Raw genomic sequence first — 20,274 nt, forward strand, 5'->3', positions numbered from 1 at the left:
TATTTTAATTTGGGCACCAGACTTACCAATCCATTTGATAATGCAATATATTTTAACAAAGTAGTTTAATATATGTATCGTGTATTTAAAACGTAAATTATTATTCTGCAATTTTTTATTTATGTATCTTAATTGTTTAAAATATTTTTCATTTATATTTTTATTTATACAGTTATAGCCTAACATTTTTTTAAATAATTATAAGGTATGTAAAAAAAATTACACAGTTATCTTGTCAAACTAAAATGTATATATTTTCAAAAAACAAATAACAAAGCAAAACGTTGGTATATTAAAAAAAACACGTTATTGTTACCATTAACTTTAATAAGTAAGCGCTTAGTTTGTATCCACATAAAAATCTAACGTTTAAGGGTCTACATCAGATCATTGGGATATTTAATTCCTGTATAAAAAATATTGATTATTCCTGAAGACCTATCAACTTTATGAACAGTGAAATATTTTGGAAACTTCCAAATAACAAGCATTATAGAAAACTAAAAACATCTGGTAACTTGAACTGCTGTTGAAATGGCTTCATTGTTTAAATGTACTGTCAGGCCTACACCCTGCAAAAAAATTCACTTAAGGAGGCTTCCAATATTGCAGGGATGGCAATATTGAATGGAGTGCCCAAAATCTGGTTTGTAAACTTTGCTAAGTGCCAAAGGGTGCCAATGATACATTAGGGGTATTAAAGTTTATACAGGGTCTAAACAGCATTTTTTTTTAACCAATAGTTATATGTATTTTTTGTTGTAATTAACTTATTAAGCAAACATGCCAACAAAACAAACCGCAATCCTGAAAAATGTAAAAACTATGGACAAGATAGAACCATCCCACCCACACGCCACCTGTATCCACTGCCAACCTCCCCCCACCTTGAACCCACCCCTTATCCCTCTGTAGTCTGGAGAGCAAGTGTAGCTCCAGTCTGCCAATGGGAGTCTGCTGCAGAATATGAAGCTGAATGAAGAAAGGCAGATATTCTTCCTAAAAAGATTATAAATATGCAGGTTCCATTTTTGCTCACAGATTATTGTCAATTTACAAATATAAAAAAACAATAGTAATAGCAATAACCACTAGCTCGGTAATTATTGGAATATGTCCCTTTTTATTTTGGACAATGAGAATCTTTATTTCTCATTCAAATTAAATCAATCAATCTTAATTGTATATAGTGGAACACCATGCCATAGCATGTCACAACATGAAAGAATAAAGAATAAGTGTTTCATACAATTAATACATCATGTATATGTTGCAGTATTGCTACAGTGCAGAAAAATGTATGAATCACATTTCATCAGGCATTAAGTTTGAGGATTATAATGCTTAAGTACATTTAAAACCCCATTAAAATCACAATCTACCCCCAAAACAAAGTCCCGCAGGTTCTCCCAGTGCCCTGCCGTTACATACAAGAAGTAGAAGTTTGTTCATTTGGCTACATTAGTAATCCTTCCATATTGTTTTGTGTTTTGCTTGCACTTACACAAATGACGGCAAACCTAAACGCACAAATGGTGTGCATTCCCAGAAAAAATAAACACTCCTGGAGCTCCATCTTTTCTTGTACTCCTCAACTTTTATAAACAAAAACATTCTGTATGTAATGTCAATATAATAGTGTTTGTGTGTAGTTCTACATATAGAGGGGCTAAACATTCTCTTGGAAACTAAAATGCTATCACATAATAAAATGGTTTAACAGCTCCACTCATTAATTTCACATTGACTCACATGTGGTCTAACCATCCTATTTCTGCAATAACAGGTAGGGATCAAGTAGAGAAGTACTGTTCATGGTTATAGTTTCCACTGCTACCTGAAAATATAGGGGAAACATCAGTCTCGGCAGTTATGAATATGTATTTATTATTTGTGTGACTCCACTACTAAAAATGTATTAAAAATGTGATTCCCAACGATCTCTGAAACATTCTTCCATGCATCAATTTTTAGAATTAGATCTCTAGCAAATATAATTGGGAAACCGGACACCGCAATAATACGTTTCTCGTCCATGTTTTAAGCTAGCCAGTAGAAAAGAGAAGGGACTTCAAGATGCAGAGAACATCATTACAGTTTTTGTCACCTTCCTGCTGCTCCCAGAGTACCGCACAGTAGCATAAACAGATATCATAACATTAACATCTCGTTCATGATTTTCGCAGTTCTGTGCAAATCTGTGCAGCTCCACCAATGGGAGAGGAGGATTCTGCAGTTCTGTGCATAACTGCGAAAATCTGCACACAAGAACCCAACCCAAAACATGAATATTCAGAATATAACGTGAGCACTGCTCAATTACTTGGGGACGGTGACGCCACTGCCAAATATATTGACTGGTTTTCTAGTGCCAATTAGTTTATATAATTGAGCGGAGGGCTGCCACAAGAAAAAAAATGCAGATAGTTGCTCACGGTTTCGCCATCCCTGCTATATTGTAGTTCAAACAGAACTTTAAAGAGGACAATTTTAGATTTTTTTTCTTTGTCTTCTGTGCCTTGTGTAGTCAAAGTTAACTTATTTGTTTAACATACTCTCGTGGTATTTCCTCCCAAAAAGAGTCAGGCCCAGGATGCCATTATCATTTTGAATGGACTTCCTCAGAAAAGTAAACTGGGCAAAATGCTAAACTAGACAAAAAACATTAGTATTTCAGCAAGTCAGTGTTTTAATTGTAAATGCTGACCAGCACAATTAATTAGATTTAATTGGAGCACGCAGGAAGTTTCGTTTTTAAAATTCCAACCTATAAGTTAGATGTTTTTACTTTGAAGCCCACAGTTTCTGTATTTTAAACCGAAAATGTTAGTTTTTATGGTAGCACATTTTCAAACTGTATTGTTTTATGTATTCAATTATATTTTACAATATAGAAAATTATACATTTTTATTTCAAAATAAATAGTCACTAGCCTGTATGCCATTTTGACAGAAGGTCAGAATCCACAGAAAATGAAACCATACCCAAGACTATATGGTAGAGATCATATCTTGATGGAGGACCCATATTTTGATGATGTTCCAAAGTTTGATATTTATAAATCTATTTTGCAGAATGTGCAAGAATCTGTTTTGCTTAGTGCAACAATTATTGGATTCCTAAAGAAAAGTTCACATTGTGCCACTCAGATATGACATTGCTATGCAAAACACCTAACAAGTTAGGCAAGTGGTAGGAATTAGGGTTGGCAGTGCTCTGGGTTTGCTGGCTCCGGCTCTGGAGTGGCTCCAGAGGTTCAGCTCCAGCTCCAGGCTGGCTCCAGAGCTGATGGAGACCCCCTGCTGTAGCTCCAGGCCGGCTCCAGCAGCCCCAGCTCCAGCTCTGTAGCGGCTCCGGTGGGGCTCCACACTGTGGCTCCGGCTCCGGCTGCTTTTAACCAGCTCCGGCTCCGGAGCCACAAAAAACAGTGCAAACTAGGATGTGAACGTTATAAATAAGGATTTATTTTTTACTTCCTGTATGTAAATAACCGTAAAAACTAAATATTAATAACAAACATCTGTTTAACCATTCAAACATGAAAAAGTAGAAAATTGTAAAGATGTCTGTGGCAATCAGGGTTGCCAGCCGGTCAGTATTTTAGCGGACTGTCCGGAATTTGTACACTACATGGCCAACAGTATGTGGACACCCATTCTAATTAGTGTACTTGGCATGTGGGAGACTCTGAGCCCAGTCAATGCCTGGACCTCAATCCAATTGAAAATATGTGGAAAGAGTTGAACATTGCTGTTCACCAAAAGTCCCCATCCAACTTGATGGAGCTTGAGCAATTTTGCAAAGACGAATGGACAAACATTGCTGTGTCCAGATGTGAAAGCTGGTAGAGACTTATCCACATAGACTCATGGATGTAATTGCTGCCAAAGGTGCCTCTACCAAATATTGACTGAACGGGTGATTACTTACAATAATTTTCTGTTTCGTATTTGCAATTAATTTAGAAAAAAATGCAGATCATATTTTTCACTTTGACATTATGGAAATTTTCTGTGTTGATCAGTGGCAAAAACTCCTGATTAAATCGATTCTGATTTCATGTTGTAACACAATGACATGTGGAAAAGACCAAGAGGGGTGAATACTTTCGAGAGCCACTGTAAAATCAAGCCACATGGCAGTCTCCTTAGACAAGCATTGGCAGTAGAATGAACTTTACTGAGAGCTCAAAGACTTTCAATGTGGCACCGTTATGGGATGCCACCTTTCCAGCTAGGCATTTTTTAAAATTTCTGCCCTGATAGAGCTGCCCTTGTGAGCTGTAAGTGCTGTTATTGTTAAGAGGAAACATCTTGGAGCAACAACAGCTCAGCCGCGAAGTGGTTGGCTACACAAGCTCACAGAACGGGATTAAAAATAGTCTTTCGTTGGTTGCAACAATCACTTCCGAGTGCCAAACTGCCTCTGGAAGCAACGTCAGCAGAAGAACTGTTTGTCAGGAGCTTCATGAAATTGGTTTCCATGGCCGAGCAGCCGCACAAGCCTAAGATTTCCATGTGCAATACCAAGCATCGGCTGGAGTGGTGTAACCATTTGGAGTGAATCACGCTTCACCATCTGGCAGTCCGACAGAGGAATCTGGGTCTGGCAGATGCCAGGAGAATGCTACCTGCACGAATGGATAGACCAACTGTAAAGTTTGGAGGAGGAATAATGGTCTACCATTGCTGGGGAGTTTGTTCCAGATTGTGACTACTCTCTGTGTAAAGAAGCGTCTCCTGTTTTCCGTTTTGAATGCCTTGTGGCCCATTTGTGGTCTCAATTCTCCTAGGTTTTGGCGTGCACACAATCTCTCTAATGGGTTGATTGACCAATTCTTCTATATCCCTAATACAGCGCAGATCAACAAACTGAGCCTCAAGATCATGAACCTTGATCTCTAGGATTTCAACCTGTCGACAACGTTCACAAATGAAACCTTCTTGGATAAGTTCATCCAGGAAGGCAATCATTCTGCAAACCTGACACTGTAGTGGCCACATGCTTCTAAATGTGAGTTTTTGTAACCCTTGGTTACTGTTGCCTAGTCAACTGCTTAACTTTCGTGACCGAGAAACAGCACAGCTCTTTCTCAACAGCTGCTTTAAGTAGCTTTTGTCTACCTGCCCCCAATTCACACCTAACTAGCCACACCTGGCTCCTCCTGCAACAGAATTCCTGCTAGTCCTAGACAAAATCTCCCTTCTACAACCTGTTTACTTTCACCAACTCAGCAGCTGAACTGAATTGACTTCAATTTAGGCAAACTACAGACAATGCTAACTTCAATTTAGGCAAACTTAAAACAAAATGAGCAATGCTAAGACTGGTCTAATGCTCTTGTGGCTGAAATCCCCTCAACAATGTTCCAACATCTAGTGGAAAGCCTTCCCAGAAGAGTGAAGGCTGTTATTGCTTCAAAGGGGGGACCAACTCCATATTAATGCCCATGATTTTGGAATGAGATGTTTGACGAACAGGTATCCACATACTTTTGGCCATGTAGTGTATGTACTTTGACCCCCTATCCAGTATTTTTGGACGATGTCTGGTTATTATAAGTACTGTAATCTATTGAATATGTCATTAAAAATGTTATCAGTGTACAATTTGCCCCCAACCACCCCATCATTGCCAGCACCCCCTCTAGGTTGACATTTCGCAAACCAGGGGTCCGGTATTTTCATATCTCAAAAGTGGCAAACAAGGTGCAGGGGGCATGACTCTGCATGTGACCTTAACTCCCTGGCAACCAACTTTTGGACAAACTTCAGATACATTTCAGATAACAGATGGCTGAAAAATGAGGTTCATTTAGGCCAGGGGTGGGGAACGTCCGGCCTCCGGGCCATATAGGCCCCTGAGGCTGTTTGCTCCGGCCCTAGAGTCCATTTGAATAAAATAATTTCTGTGACATACACTTAACACTAGAAGTGCCAAGCTTATGCAATAAACATCTCTACTGCGTTTTAACTGCATAAACACGAAAATAAATAAGTTATAAACACATTTACCTAGAATAGCCAAAATCAGGTTATTTTCACCGGTCATTAAGATATATCATAACTCAGATAATAACCCATAATCCTGCCTGCCCTTTACAATAGAGTCAGTCTGGCACTCCAGTGATCTCTACCTGTCTACAGTCTTTCATGTGATTGGAAAACACACGCATTGACAGCATTAGAGGTGTTTTCTTACAACTGTAGTCAGTGGATACAGTGATTACCCACAAATAAACATGGATTCGAAACGGAGATTGAAGAGAGCTCGTTTTGGACATGCTGTGTATATGAACATGACTGATTCAAGGGGCATCAGTGATACTGGCAATGACAGATCATTTGTGGGTTTGTGCCAGTGTTGTGAAAACATTGTGAGTGAAACGCCAGGTCCAAATGGCACTGAGTGCTTTTACTCTACTGATCAATATGCGATTGCTACTGCAATAGCGCAGGCACATCGCATGCAAAATAATGATTCATGCACATTATCAGCGAAGGAGCATTTATTGTGATGTTATATATTCGTGGAGTAAAACACCTGGAGAGGGCTGTCAAAATGTAGTGTGAGGTACGAGCTTATGCAGGGAAAGTGGACAAACTTGTCCTGTGTGGACTGTCAGGTATGCAGGCTAAATATATAGTAAATAGTTTATCGAAATACACTGATTTTATTCACTGTAGCTTTGTATGTTGAAAACAAAGTTTACACAGTGTTGAAAATGTTTACTTTAGTGTACAATTATGTTTTGATAAATGCAATAGTATAAATAAATGAACTATAAAATATTGCTTTTGAGCATTATTCCAATATTTACGTTTACACTTGTTTCATTATCTTATTGTATGCCGTTTTTGAGCTATATAATTTATGTTTTGACTGCAGTGTATGGTTTTAGAAAAAAGTGATTTGTTCTTGCATTAGAATGTAAGTTTCATCTGTATTAATGTTTTGATGCAGGTGTATTAATTAAGGTTGTGGCCCGTGAATACATTTGTGAACATTCGAATGGCCCTTGATAGGAAAAAGGTTCCCCACCTGTCATTTAGGCAAATGAAGAATTTGGTTGGAATAAAATAATTTGGAAATAGTTAAAACTTTAGAGTTAAAATGGACTTTACTTCTTTTGCAAGTGGTTTATGAGAGATGCACTGAGATTATAGAATCACTTCTAGAAAGTGAGAGGTCTGAGAAAGTGAAGGTGTCATATAATTACAATTAATACAAAATAATGTATTATGTACTAATAGCTGGAGTGGGAACTGATCTTGATTTATAACCCCCAATACGCAACAATACCTATGAAGTTATATATTTTGTTAATTTAAGAAAACTGGACTTAATATCTGGGTAATGGAAGGGGGAGAGAGTGGGTTTAATGAAGGGGGAAAGAGTGGAGCAGCTCCATGACCTCAGCTCCGGCTCCAGGCTCCGGAGCGCTCCGATGAGCTACGAATTGGCTCCAGCTCCGCTCCGGCTCTGGAGCAAAACTAACAAAAACTGTCCAGCTCCGCTCCGCTCCGGCTCCGGAGCCGGTGCACGGCCAACCCTAGTAGGAATTGATTGACTGGGGCATGTCATATGGGATAGTCAAAGGTCTCTACTTTTTTCATCACTACTTTCAATCAATAAGTGTTGACTGATAAGGGTAATCCATCCACAACAAAACTAAGCAACTTTTAAATTATAATTCCTTTAAGTATTAAAGTATATGTTAAAGTATTACTTTGATTACATGGTTAAATTTTCAGTGAAATGCTGGTTATACATCCCATATTTCTTTATTTGGTAAAAAAATGTATGGGGCCCAATGTTTCTAAACACTTTCTAATTATCAGACTGAGATAAAAGATATTCAAACTTTGTAAAAGTAATTTAATGTCTCAGTGAGATTCTAGCCCAGCTAGGTCTCCTGACACAGGGTCAACAAGGTACCGACCAGATTTCTAAACAAGGCTTCAGCATTGCTACAGTTACATAATTAATTACAGTGGATCGGCAACAGTAAATCTAATTATCTGTAATGGTTATTTGTTAATTGAATTTGTTTGATCCCTGGGATTTTATTAGTTATAGACTTTCTGATTATCTGCATTGATGTCTGCATTTGCTACATTTTTCTTCATTTGAGGCAATTCTTGTGTGACTAATGACATGCACTGATATGACTTCTGTGGTTTGGTACATGGGTGTCAGTGTAGTCACTTTATTGTCCGACTCTCAATTTTGAACATTTATTGTAGCTATATTGTAGCTGCTGTTACTGTATGATTAATCGTGAAATGTGTGTATCAACTGTAACTTACCCTGGTTAAGGAAATCTGCTAAGTAAATTATAAATAATATGGCAAAAATATTTTTGCAGTTGTTTGCTGTAACAAATCTGCACAAAGAGGAATAAGTTAAGGGAGTCATGTTCTGCCATTTAAAATACATCTATACTAGCACAAATGATGATAATAATAATACAAATATGTATTGTTATTGTTGCACAGGGAAACGTATACTTATGGGAACGTGCTTGTCTGAATATAATGTTGTCTATACATGTTTAGCTCTTCCTAATATCTCTTAACAGAAACGTGTATTTATTAAGCTGTTTACAGTCATGTAAAGCAGAAAGAATATAACAGACACAAAAGTCCTTTCCACGTCAGGCTGTAATCACTCGTATTGTTGTTCTCTCTGTCTTTGTTTTTAAAACTAAACACAAACCAAACCCACAATCACTCTGCTCCAGAAATAAGAGGGGATGGACTTCACAATGGCCTTGCTTTCCAAAAAAAGCTCTGGGACACGTCCGGCATGGCACGGACGCTTAAGCCAGTGGAACCGAGGCATTATTCTGCTCATTGATATTCTTGGTGGGGCTAAGGTGCGGCTAACACGATTCTTGGTGGGGCTGTAGCCCAACCAAGCCATACCCCACTGCTGCCCCTGGTCAGTACTGTGACATAGTAGAATGCCATAATCTGAATTTACATTTTGTGGTGTAACTTTATTCTGAAGATCCAACCCAACCAATCAAATTCCAAAACTTAAAAAGTATATCACTATGAAATGATAATGTCCTAATTAAATTAACTGGGAAATACACTTTGAAGTAATAACTAGATAAACAGTTGTCAAGTCTCAGTTCTCTGGTGAAGATGATAGTACATAAGCATTACAATGACAGTGCAGTGTCCTTTCTGCCACCAAATCAAATTCATAAATCGGGTACAGCATGTTTAAATATTTGTTTAAAAAGCCTTTTAAAACATGTATTTTTTGTTTGTTTCTTTGATTGTTTCTGAACAGCCTGAACCTTCACTTCCTTTCTCAACTATCCTCCTGATTTCATTCATTTGGACCAAGAATAATTTATATCTTTCTAATCTTCATATCTGATCTGGGACAATGTAAGTTCCACTTCTTGCTATTACGTATTGCTTTTGTAACTTCAGTAGTCTCTTTGTTTTGGGTGACTAAATTAGATACACTTCTAACTATGCCAACTGTTGTTCTAATCTATATTTTGTATCTTGATCAGGTGTTTTTAATTTTTACATACATTCATTTATGTCTTCTCCATACTCCCATTCTTTTGGATTACCCTTCTTATTTAGTATTCTTTTAAAGACTGCTGGCCTCTGTTTTTCCTTATTTTAAATCACACTGCAGAATGATTTATAATTCAGCATAGGCTATACCAAATGTTTAATGGCAACCTGTAGCCTATGCCTTGTGACAGATGTGTTAAAGTTCCACGCATAGAATTATATATACATTTTTATATATTGATTGTATCTAGACATTTCATGAAGGTATCTAGAGAATCTTGGACACAATATCTAGCTCACCTACCCTATAAGTTAGAGCAATCTATTTGATGGAGATCTGCACCTGCTCTTTGGGATACCATTTTAAATGGGTATAACAGTCTGTTGCATCTGACACACTGTGGCATATGAAAGAAGTGTTTTGGGAGGCAAGGGAAGAAGCATAAGGTTGAAATAATAATAGGTCTTCTGGGAAAAAATAAATTGAATACACTTTCTAATTCTGTATTTTATCTCGTAAGTATATATGCTGTAATGTCACAACCGACCATGAGAACTGAGATTTCTGTGAATACATTTAAAACCATATTTGAACAATACATAAAAATTTGAACTGAAACGTTGGGGGGAAAACTGCCTCCAAGAGCAGTAATGCTTTAAACAGATTGAGGTAAACAGATAAATAGAGGTGCTTGGACCTTATTTTGACATACATTTGACATTGTGTTGCATAACTAATCATATGAACTGACTGTTAAGTGACCCAGTCACATAAAGCAATAATATGTGTAGGGCTGCAACAAAGGGTAATTTTTCACTTTTTAAGGTTTTTTTTTTTAGTGCATAATTGTTTGATAACATCACCACAGCTTTGATTAATAAGTTATATTTTACAAGTAATCCAAACAATTATACACCTACAACTTTCCATACAGTTAAAGTTATTTTGTTTTTGTTGACGTTTAATCATACCTAATAAACATATTGATAACTGCAAAACAGAACAAAGCAATGGTAACCGCAAACTTAAAAACAATTAAATAATAAAGACCTTAATAAAATATCTTGGCTATTAGACAGCAATATCACTGGTCTACATTTGCTAAAATAAATAAGTCCTACTTCAAAATGTTTTCTAATTGTTTGATTTGTTTGGTTGTTTGAGAATTGTCAAAACAAACAAACAAGCCAAAATAGCAAATAGGAGGTGTTCATTACATTAAAATAAATACTACGCTATAATTGACTGTAGAGATCTCGAATTAAGAAATTAATTGTATCTGTCTGGATAACACTGGGGTGGAGCAGTAACAGTAATGTAATATAAAATAATTGTCAATAAATACAAATTCTGGCATATATTCTAAATGTCATATTTAATGTTCAATTAAGTTTTGTAACTTTGTGAAACAGTTTCTGTTTAAAAGAGAGAGGAAAAAATAATACATGAAATATGCATTGAAAAGTATATCCATATTTAACTCTTTAAAAAAGTATACTGAAAATGTGCAAACCAGCCTTTGCTTACAGGAAGTACATTAATTCTGATTGGTGGTTAGCCAAAACAACTGTATTTAAATTACAAGGAGAAATTGAGCCAAGATGAGTGTAAAGGTTTCACTAATTATCAATGTAGATCTGTGTTTCTCAATTGTAAATAAAACAATTATATATTTGTTTTTACCCAAGCTGCTCTCCAGGCGTTGAAGAGAAAGAAGCGGTTTGAGCAACAGCTGGCTCAGATTGATGGCACAATATCTACCATTGAGTTCCAGAGAGAGGCTTTGGAGAATGCCAATACGAACACAGAGGTGTTGAAGAACATGGGCTATGCTGCCAAGGCCATCAAAGGGGTGCATGAGAAACTGTAAGTAACAGAGTGTAGTGTCAGTGACCACAAAGTGGCAACAAACTAATTATATTTGCAAATATGGAGGTCAGTAGATCCCAATTTTATTACAATAAATTAACACAAATACAGGTTCAAAGAAATACAAAATAACCAATTTTATTAAGGCAACAATGAAACTACTAATACAAGATGAGGAAAAGTAATTAGTCAGCTATATAAAAAACATAAGAAGTTTACAAATAAGAGGATGCCATTCGACATCATGCTCATTTGGTGTCCATCAATAACTGCAATTTTCAAGTCATGCCACAAATATTCAGTGAGGCTTTGCCTGGGTCACTCAAGGACATTTATTTTTTTGTTCCTTAGCCACTCCAATGTAGCTTTGGCTGTGCGCTTTGGTTTGTTGTAATGCTGAACTTCCATCCGTTTCAGCTTTCTTCTTCTTTTTCAACCATAAAAATAATTCTAACTGTAACCTTTGTTTCAACCTTAGTTAGCTTGGTTTTGTTGACATAATCCCACCTCAGTTGTTTAGTTTTTATTTTGGTTTAGGAATAAGTAAGACAGTTAATTGTACTGATTTAGCTTACAACATGAAAAAAGTGGTTTTACACAAACACAGGACAGTGACTTCTAAAGCAGTCATTCATAACCCTTGATACCCCTTCTGTCCCCTGGATTGTGTTCCAAATGTGGCTCACTGTTATATCAGACACAACTGTTTTAAGGCATAAGGTTATTCAGAAAACTTTGGAATTCTCAACAACCCACAGACCAGCCCAGTGGTGTACTTTTGTTGTCTAATGTGAATCCACCTAGCTATATACCAGTTAAGCAATGTGTGCTGGAAAGCAGGGTCAGAACATGGGTTATGTAAGAGGGTGGCAGTCTTGCTTGACAAATTCATATATTTGTTTTGGCTTTGTCAGCTATAACTTTCAATTAATACTTTTTTGTATTGAATATAATTACCTAGTCTACACCCCTTTCAATTTATTTATTTTTTGACTGTCCGCTACTATGACATGAGTAAAGAGAACAAAGGGAAACAGCTAGTAGAAAGTCCCGAAATGTTTGTACCACAATGCCAGGAGTATACAGAACAAGATATTAGACCTAGGGAATAAACAAAGCTCAGGCAAACAGGAGATCAGTATACAGGTGGGACACTTAGCAATGCAGGAAAACTGACTAGACTTAGCATTGAATTAAACGAACAGAGGGTTTAAATACAGAACAGAGGGAAGCAGGGGACAGGGATGTGTGGTGCTGGTCCAATGAGAGTAGAGTGTTGATGGTGAATGTGCACATGGTAATGAGGAATGTTAATTGGGTGATTGATCATTGTGCTGGGGAATGAGAGACAGAGTTAGAATTCTGGTGATGATGACCTCTGTAGGCGAACTGTGGAAGTGTGGAGAGCAGAATTAAAAACAAACAAATCACCTGGGCCAGATGGTATATTTCCAACAGTACTTAAAGAAATTAGATAAATTATGTATAGGTCACTAACTAAAATATTCCAAATGACACAGGGGATGTGCCAACTGACTGGAAGACAGCAAATGTCATACCAATCCACAAGAAAGGGGACAAAACTGAGCCAGGAAATTACAGACCAATCAATCTCACCTGCATTACTTGTAAATTGTTGGAAACAATGATTAGACAGGAGCATCTTAATGAAAACCATATTCTTGGAGATAGTCAACATGGGTTTAGATGAGGCAGATCATGTCTTACTATTTTTTATAGATGATTGAACATGCAACTGCAGCCGTAGATCATGTGAAAGCATATGATATGATATACTTAGACTTTCAAAAAGCTTTTGATAAGGTTCCGCACCAAAGACTGATCCTCAAATTGGAAGCTGTAGGCATTCAGGGTAATGTAAGTAGATGGATTGTGAACTGGCTGATGTATAGGATACCAAGGGTGTCGATTAGAGGAGTTGCTTCTAACTGGAGTGAGGTTGTTAGTGGAGTTTCACAGGGATCAGTATTAGGGCCTTTGCTTTTTCTAATCTATATTAATGATCTAGACTCAGGGATAGTTAGCAAACTTGTCAAATTTGCAGATAATACTAAAACAGGTGTCTCAGCAAATACTATCTCGGCAGCACAGGTTATTCAAAGGGACTTGAAGATAATATTCAGTTGTGGGCCGACACCTGGCAGATGAAATGCAATGTGGACAAGTGCAAGGTATTACATGCAGGTAACACAAATGTCCACACACAGACCCGGGGACACAAATGGAAATTGGGATTCAAGGCATTCAAGATGGAAAACAGGAGACACTTCTTCACACAGAGAGTTGTCACAATCTAGAACAAACTCTCCAGCAATGTGGTTGAAGCTGAAAATTTGGGAACATTTAAAAATACTGGTCTCCAGATATGCTGTTTAATGGGTGGGGTTCTCTCAAAATATTTTTCATATTCAAAAGCTTATGTGAGAATGTGTGACAATTATCATACTGTAATTAATGCAAGACTCGTATGACATTTGCCACAAAATGCCTGAGATTAGATTTCAAACAGACACCTTAAAAACTGACATAAAGTTTCCACATTTCATTGTATTACAAAATGAAATCAGAATAGATTTAATCAGGAGTCTTTGCCACTGATCAACACAGAAAATGTCCATCATGTCAAAGTGAAAAATATAATCTGCAAATTCTTTTAAATTAAGTACAGATACAAAACAGAAAATAACTGAATGCAAAAGTAATCACCCCCTTTGCTATGACACACTTGTACACCATCCCTACCATGAAGCATGATGGTGGCAGTATCATGCTATGGAGATGCTTCTCTGCGTCAGGGCCTGGAAACCTTGTAAAGATAGAGGACAAAATGGATGCAGCAAAGTACAGAGAAATCCTGGAAGAAAACCTGCTGAAGTCTGCAAGAGACCTGGGACTTGGGAGAAGATTAATCTTCCAGCAAGACAATGACCCCAAACATACAGTCAAAGCCACACTGGAGTGCCTTAAAAACAAAAAGGTCAATGTCCTGGAGTGGCCCAGTCAAAGCCCGGACCTCAATCCAATTGAGAATATGTGGAAAGAGTTGAACATTGCTGTTCACCAAAGGTCCCCATCCAACTTGATGGAGCTTGAGCAATTTTGCAATGAAGAATGGGCAAAAATTGCTGTGTCCAGATGTGCAAAGCTGGTAGAGACTTATCCACATAGACTCATGGCTATAATTGCTGCCAAAGGTGCCTTTACCAAATATTGACTGAAGGGGTGATTAATTATGCATTCAATTATTTTCATTTTTGTATTTGTAATTTAATTTTGAACAATTTGCAGATCATATTTTTCACTTTGACATTATGGACATTTTCTGTGTTGATCAGTGGCAAAAACTCCTGATTTAAATCCATTCTGATTTCATATTATAACACAATGAAATGTGGAAAAGTCCAAGGCAGGTGAATACTTTTGAGAGCCACTGTACATCTTAGACCGCATTCACATTTGAGATTTAGGCCAGCCCAGGGCCACCTTAAGACATATGTGAAAAGTAGTCCAGCATTTTGACCCGGCCTAAAGGCGACCTAAATGTAAAGGTGAACACGTCGGGCCCTGGGCCAGATGAAAAGCGTCAGTGCGTCATGCAACTCAAACTGCGCCCCCAGACACTCGATTCAAAATAGACTCCGCTTCTCGCCAACTCAGAAGTAAATACAGGAACCAAAAAAGCTTACATGACAAACAGTATTTTCTCTATATTGTTTGAATGTTACATCGATCTATAGCCTTATATGTACCGATACATTTCAATAGCTCACATCTAAGTAATTAGTTATAATGTAAACAGGTCAATGAAAATAAAAATGTGTGTAGCTGGTAAACTTGTTGTTCTTTCTTCTTCTACTAAGTATGACTGAGGTCTGAAATTTAACAGTATACAGTTTTCTGGTGTAAAATGCATTGTGAGATTGTGAACAGGATCAGGTAACTTTATTCACTTACCTGAATTTTGCATTAAAACTATATAAATTTAACCGAAACAGCTTTCCATTCAAATCAATGCATTTTAAAACGAGACCGATCACAGAAGGCTTCTTTCGATGAGTATCAATCACTCACACAACGAAGTTAAAAGGAAAATACAAATGCAAAGATGAGACTTTAAAAATGACAACAAACGCAGTGGAGTCCAGAGAAAAGGTTGAACTCTGAGAAGAAATACTGAGCAGCAGCTTGGATTGCACGGGACAGATCGACCTGCAGCAAAGAGCACCGAGGAGACAGACACTTTTGAAGTATTACTACTATAATATACACCGATCAGCCATAACATTATGACCACTGACAGGTGAAGTGAATAACACTGATAATCTTTATATCATGGCACCTGTCAGTGGGTGGGATATATTAGGCAGCAAGTGAACACTTTGTCCTCAAAGTTGATGTGTTAGAAGCAGGAAAAATGGGCAAGCGTTAAGAATCTGAGCGACTTTGACAAGGGCCAAATTGTGATGGCTAGACGACTGGGTCAAATCATCTCCAAAACTGCAGCTCTTGTTGGGTATTCCCGGTCTGCAGTGGTCAGTACCTATCAAAAGTGGTCCAAGGAAGGAAAAGCGGTGAACTGGCGACAGGCGAAGGCTGGCCCGTGTGGTTCGATCCAACAGACGAGCTACTGTAGCTCAAATTGCTGAAAAAGTTAATGCTGGTTCTGATAGGAAGGTGTCGGAACACAAACTTGCTGGTCTGGAACCAAGGAACTGTGACGTCAGGGGCGGGGTAAAGTCATCTCCACAAAAAGTTATTTGCTGGACTTCAGCTACCATTTTTAAAATGCCAGCAGAGATGCAAGCAGTGAGGAGAGTTTTGATTAAAAATTAGTGAAATCAGCAGCAAACAGCTGTGGAAGAGAGAGACACTTTAGTAACAATATGATCTCACCAGGTCCACTAACTAGTTAGGAGTTGGCATACGGAAGCAATGAGAGACGACTGAGCACACCTTCTGTGACAGGAAAGACGTGTTACAGCCAGGGAATAAAATTAACACTCGCCACCCGCCAAATGCGGGTAGATTTAGCCAGTGGCGGGTAAATCTGTCAATCTTACCAGCCATTTTGGTGGGTACCCAACAAGTGTACGGGAACTCAACTCGTTTAATTTCTCCTAGTGTATTGGTCGATATGTTTCAAAATACAAATTAATTTGTTGACGTTGTAGTGTTGGTATCTTAGTTGATTTGGCCAACCTCAATATCTTGTTTTTTGAAAATATATGGCAGGAGGACATATTTCATGGAGAGCAATGAGCAGAAGCTAGGTTCCTGCAGGTTAAGGATGTGGAAAGATAATGACTTTTAATGACTTTTCATATAATTACTGACTTTTTAATTACCTGGATCAAAGTGTTTTCTAATTATAATAGTTGCATTGACAAAGTTCATACATGCACACTTGGTGGAATTCTGCAGGTCTGCGCATATCTGCGGAAATATGCCCTGGCATTTTGGGCCAGGCAGCCCACCTCTACGATCCAGAATCGGTCCAGGAGGACACCACCCATATATATACACTGTCGTTCAAAATACACACACACACGCACACATGAACACTGTATGTTTATGTCTGTGTATACCTACTGTGTATACCAGTTTAAGTGGACCAGTGTACTCACTGGTGGCCAATCTCCATGCTCAAGAAAAACTGTCAAAGAAAAGAATAAGGTCAAAGTATAATTTCCAATTATGTAATCAAATGTAAGTATACAACTGTGTACAACATATACAATAAATCAAAATGCTGTGATCTCCACACCAAGGGACAGCAAAGACAATCAAAGAATCCAACCTTTAAAAGAATAAGAGGGGAAGACAGAAAAAGGAGAGCATAAGTTAATGAATTATCAATCACAGTGATTACAGTACTGGTATCTTTAATCTTGAAAAATGTAGAGATAGTTGTATGTACTGTATACTTGCATGGTAGAAAAGGGTACATTCAACATTTAATGCATGAAGAAGAATGCATGCTCTTTTACGTCCTATATTTTCATTAATGACGTGAACCTTGTTTGTTTGCATTGTTTCAATATAGCATGACATTTTACCCAAAGTATAGTATAGTATATATAGTATTACAGATTTTGTGTTCAGACGTTCGTGATATAAAAAATTAAGATTAAAATAACTTTAGAGTTTTATAATGGAGTGAACGGAGCAGATTATCTCCGTGAGCGGGAATGGAAAACCTGGAGATGAGCTGGAGCGGAGTGATTACAGAACACTCTGGAGAGAGGAACGTGCTGTCACTCCACTCCATACTGTGATCAGATCCCCCTCAGCAGTGTGAATCTACCTCGTCTCCTGTCTGTTCCTAAATTTAATACCTCTACAAACAAAAATTAAGACATTTTTTACACTATTTGAGAAATTTAAGACTTTTTACGGCCTTAAAATTATGAAAAGTGAATTTAATACATTTTAAGGACCCGCAGGAACCCTGCAATTGATGGAAATTGAACTTCAATCCCTATACTATCATAGATAGAAACTAGAATGCCAGTAGAAACTGTGTCTGCATGTGAAAGTGTGTTTGAGTATAATAAGCAGTATGTTTCACTGTACATATAGTAGTGTAGTAAGTACAAGATACTACAGTACAGTATAATAGTCTAATATGGTATAAAAGTGTATTATAGTATTTATTGTACTGTAGTAATGTTTATAATACATCACATTAATTCAGTATACTATAGTATACAACACTGTACCACAGTATGTATTGTAGAACTGAAGTATATTACAAGGCACTACAGTATTCAATAGTGTACTATAGTATATCACAAGCTACTATAGTATACTGTAATATAATAGTGTTTTATGGTATAATAAAGTATAATACAGTATGAGTTGTACTGCTTTAGTAATTACTATAATACATCACAAGGTAATACAGTATACTATAGTATAAGACACTACCATAGTATTTGTTGTAGAACTGTAGTACTGTAGTATTTGTTATACTATAGTATATGACAAGGTACTACAGTATATACACTCACCTAAAGGATTATTAGGAACACCTGTTCAATTTCTCATTAATGCAATTATCTAACCAACCAATCACATGGCAGTTGCTTCAATGCATTTAGGGGTGTGGTCCTGGTCAAGACAATCTCCTGAACTCCAAACTGAATGTCTGAATGGGAAAGAAAGGTGATTTAAACAATTTTGAGCGTGGCATGGTTGTTGGTGCCAGACGGGCCGGTCTGAGTATTTCACAATCTGCTCAGTTACTGGGATTTTCACGCACAACCATTTCTAGGGTTTACAAAGAATGGTGTGTAAAGGGAAAAACATCCAGTATGCGGCAGTCCTGTGGGCAAAAATGCCTTGTTGATGCTAGAGGTCAGAGGAGAATGGGCCGACTGATTCAAGCTGATAGAAGAGCAACTTTGACTGAAATAACCACTCGTTACAACCGAGGTATGCAGCAAAGCATTTGTGAAGCCACAACACGTACAACCTTGAGGCGGATGGGCTACAACAGCAGAAGACCCCACCGGGTACCACTCATCTCCACTACAAATAGGAAAAAGAGGCTACACTTTGCACAAGCTCACCAAAATTGGACAGTTGAAGACTGGAAAAATGTTGCCTGGTCTGATGAGTCTCGATTTCTGTTGAGACATTCAGATGGTAGAGTCAGAATTTGGCGTAAACAGAATGAGAACATGGATCCATCATGCCTTGTTACCACTGTGCAGGCTGGTGGTGGTGGTGTAATGGTGTGGGGGATGTTTTCTTGGCACACTTTAGGCCCCTTAGTGCCAATTGGGCATCGTTTAAATGCCACGGCCTACCTGAGTATTGTTTCTGACCATGTCCATCCCTTTATGACCACCATGTACCCATCCTCTGATGGCTACTTCCAGCAGGATAATGCACCATGTCACAAAGGTCGAATCATTTCAAATTGGTTTCTTGAACATGACAGTGAGTTCACTGTACTAAACTGGCCCCCACAGTCACCAGATCTCAACCCAATAGAGCATCTTTGGGATGTGGTGGAACGGGAGCTTCGTGCCCTGGATGTGCATCCCACAAATCTCCATCAACTGCAAGATGCTATCCTATCAATATGGGCCAACATTTCTAAAGAATGCTTTCAGCACCTTGTTGAATCAATGCCACGTAGAATTAAGGCAGTTCTGAAGGCGAAAGGGGGTCAAACACAGTATTAGTATGGTGTTCCTAATAATCCTTTAGGTGAGTGTATATATATATATGGTGTCGGCTCCAAAGTGCGTCGGCACACCGGGAAAATGCCAGGTATGCCCGATTACCAATCCACCCCTGATGCTAACGTAAGGTATTTTCGTTGCAGTTCACATTGCTAAACTGGCAATTGAATGAAAATGTATAAGATATGAAAAAGAAAAACATATTGATCGGTCAGTTACAGACAAAATATTCCCTTTTAAACAAATAGTCACAGACTTTATAGTTAATGTGAAATTGTGACAATAATAATAACGAGAGTTGACAAGTCTGCTGTTATTATGCATAACAATGTAAAAAATTCCTTTCTATAGGGAGATTGTATAATGACAGCAGCAATAAACCTCCATGAAGTTGGCACCCCATGTGTTTGGAATATGAATACAAATATATGCATGCATTTGTGCTGGTTTGTGTCACAAAAATCAATGTTTGTACCGGTATGTTTCCCGAGATATTAAAGATTATATTTTATGAGCTGTGACGTCACTCAGCACCCCATCAACATCCAAATCACACCAAATCACGGCAACGCCGGCTGCTGAGTGGCGGCGAAGGCGACGACCGCTGGCTGCTTGGGCTGGAGGGTGGCGGCGGTGGCTACTGAA

At 37.9% G+C, this 20,274-nt stretch overlaps 1 protein-coding gene across 1 annotated transcript in view; it reads left to right on the forward strand.

Moving 5' to 3' along the window:
- chmp4c (charged multivesicular body protein 4C) overlaps window positions 1-20,274 on the forward strand; it is a 29,202-nt gene that overhangs the window by 412 nt on the left and 8,516 nt on the right. Inside the window, exon 2 of the mRNA XM_066687184.1 lies at window positions 11,236-11,413. Within this exon, the coding sequence (XP_066543281.1) occupies window positions 11,236-11,413 (178 nt within the window). The remainder of the gene's footprint in view (window positions 1-11,235; window positions 11,414-20,274) is intronic.

Source organism: Amia ocellicauda, chromosome 2 (assembly GCF_036373705.1).
Source record: "Amia ocellicauda isolate fAmiCal2 chromosome 2, fAmiCal2.hap1, whole genome shotgun sequence".
NCBI lineage: Eukaryota > Metazoa > Chordata > Actinopteri > Amiiformes > Amiidae > Amia > Amia ocellicauda.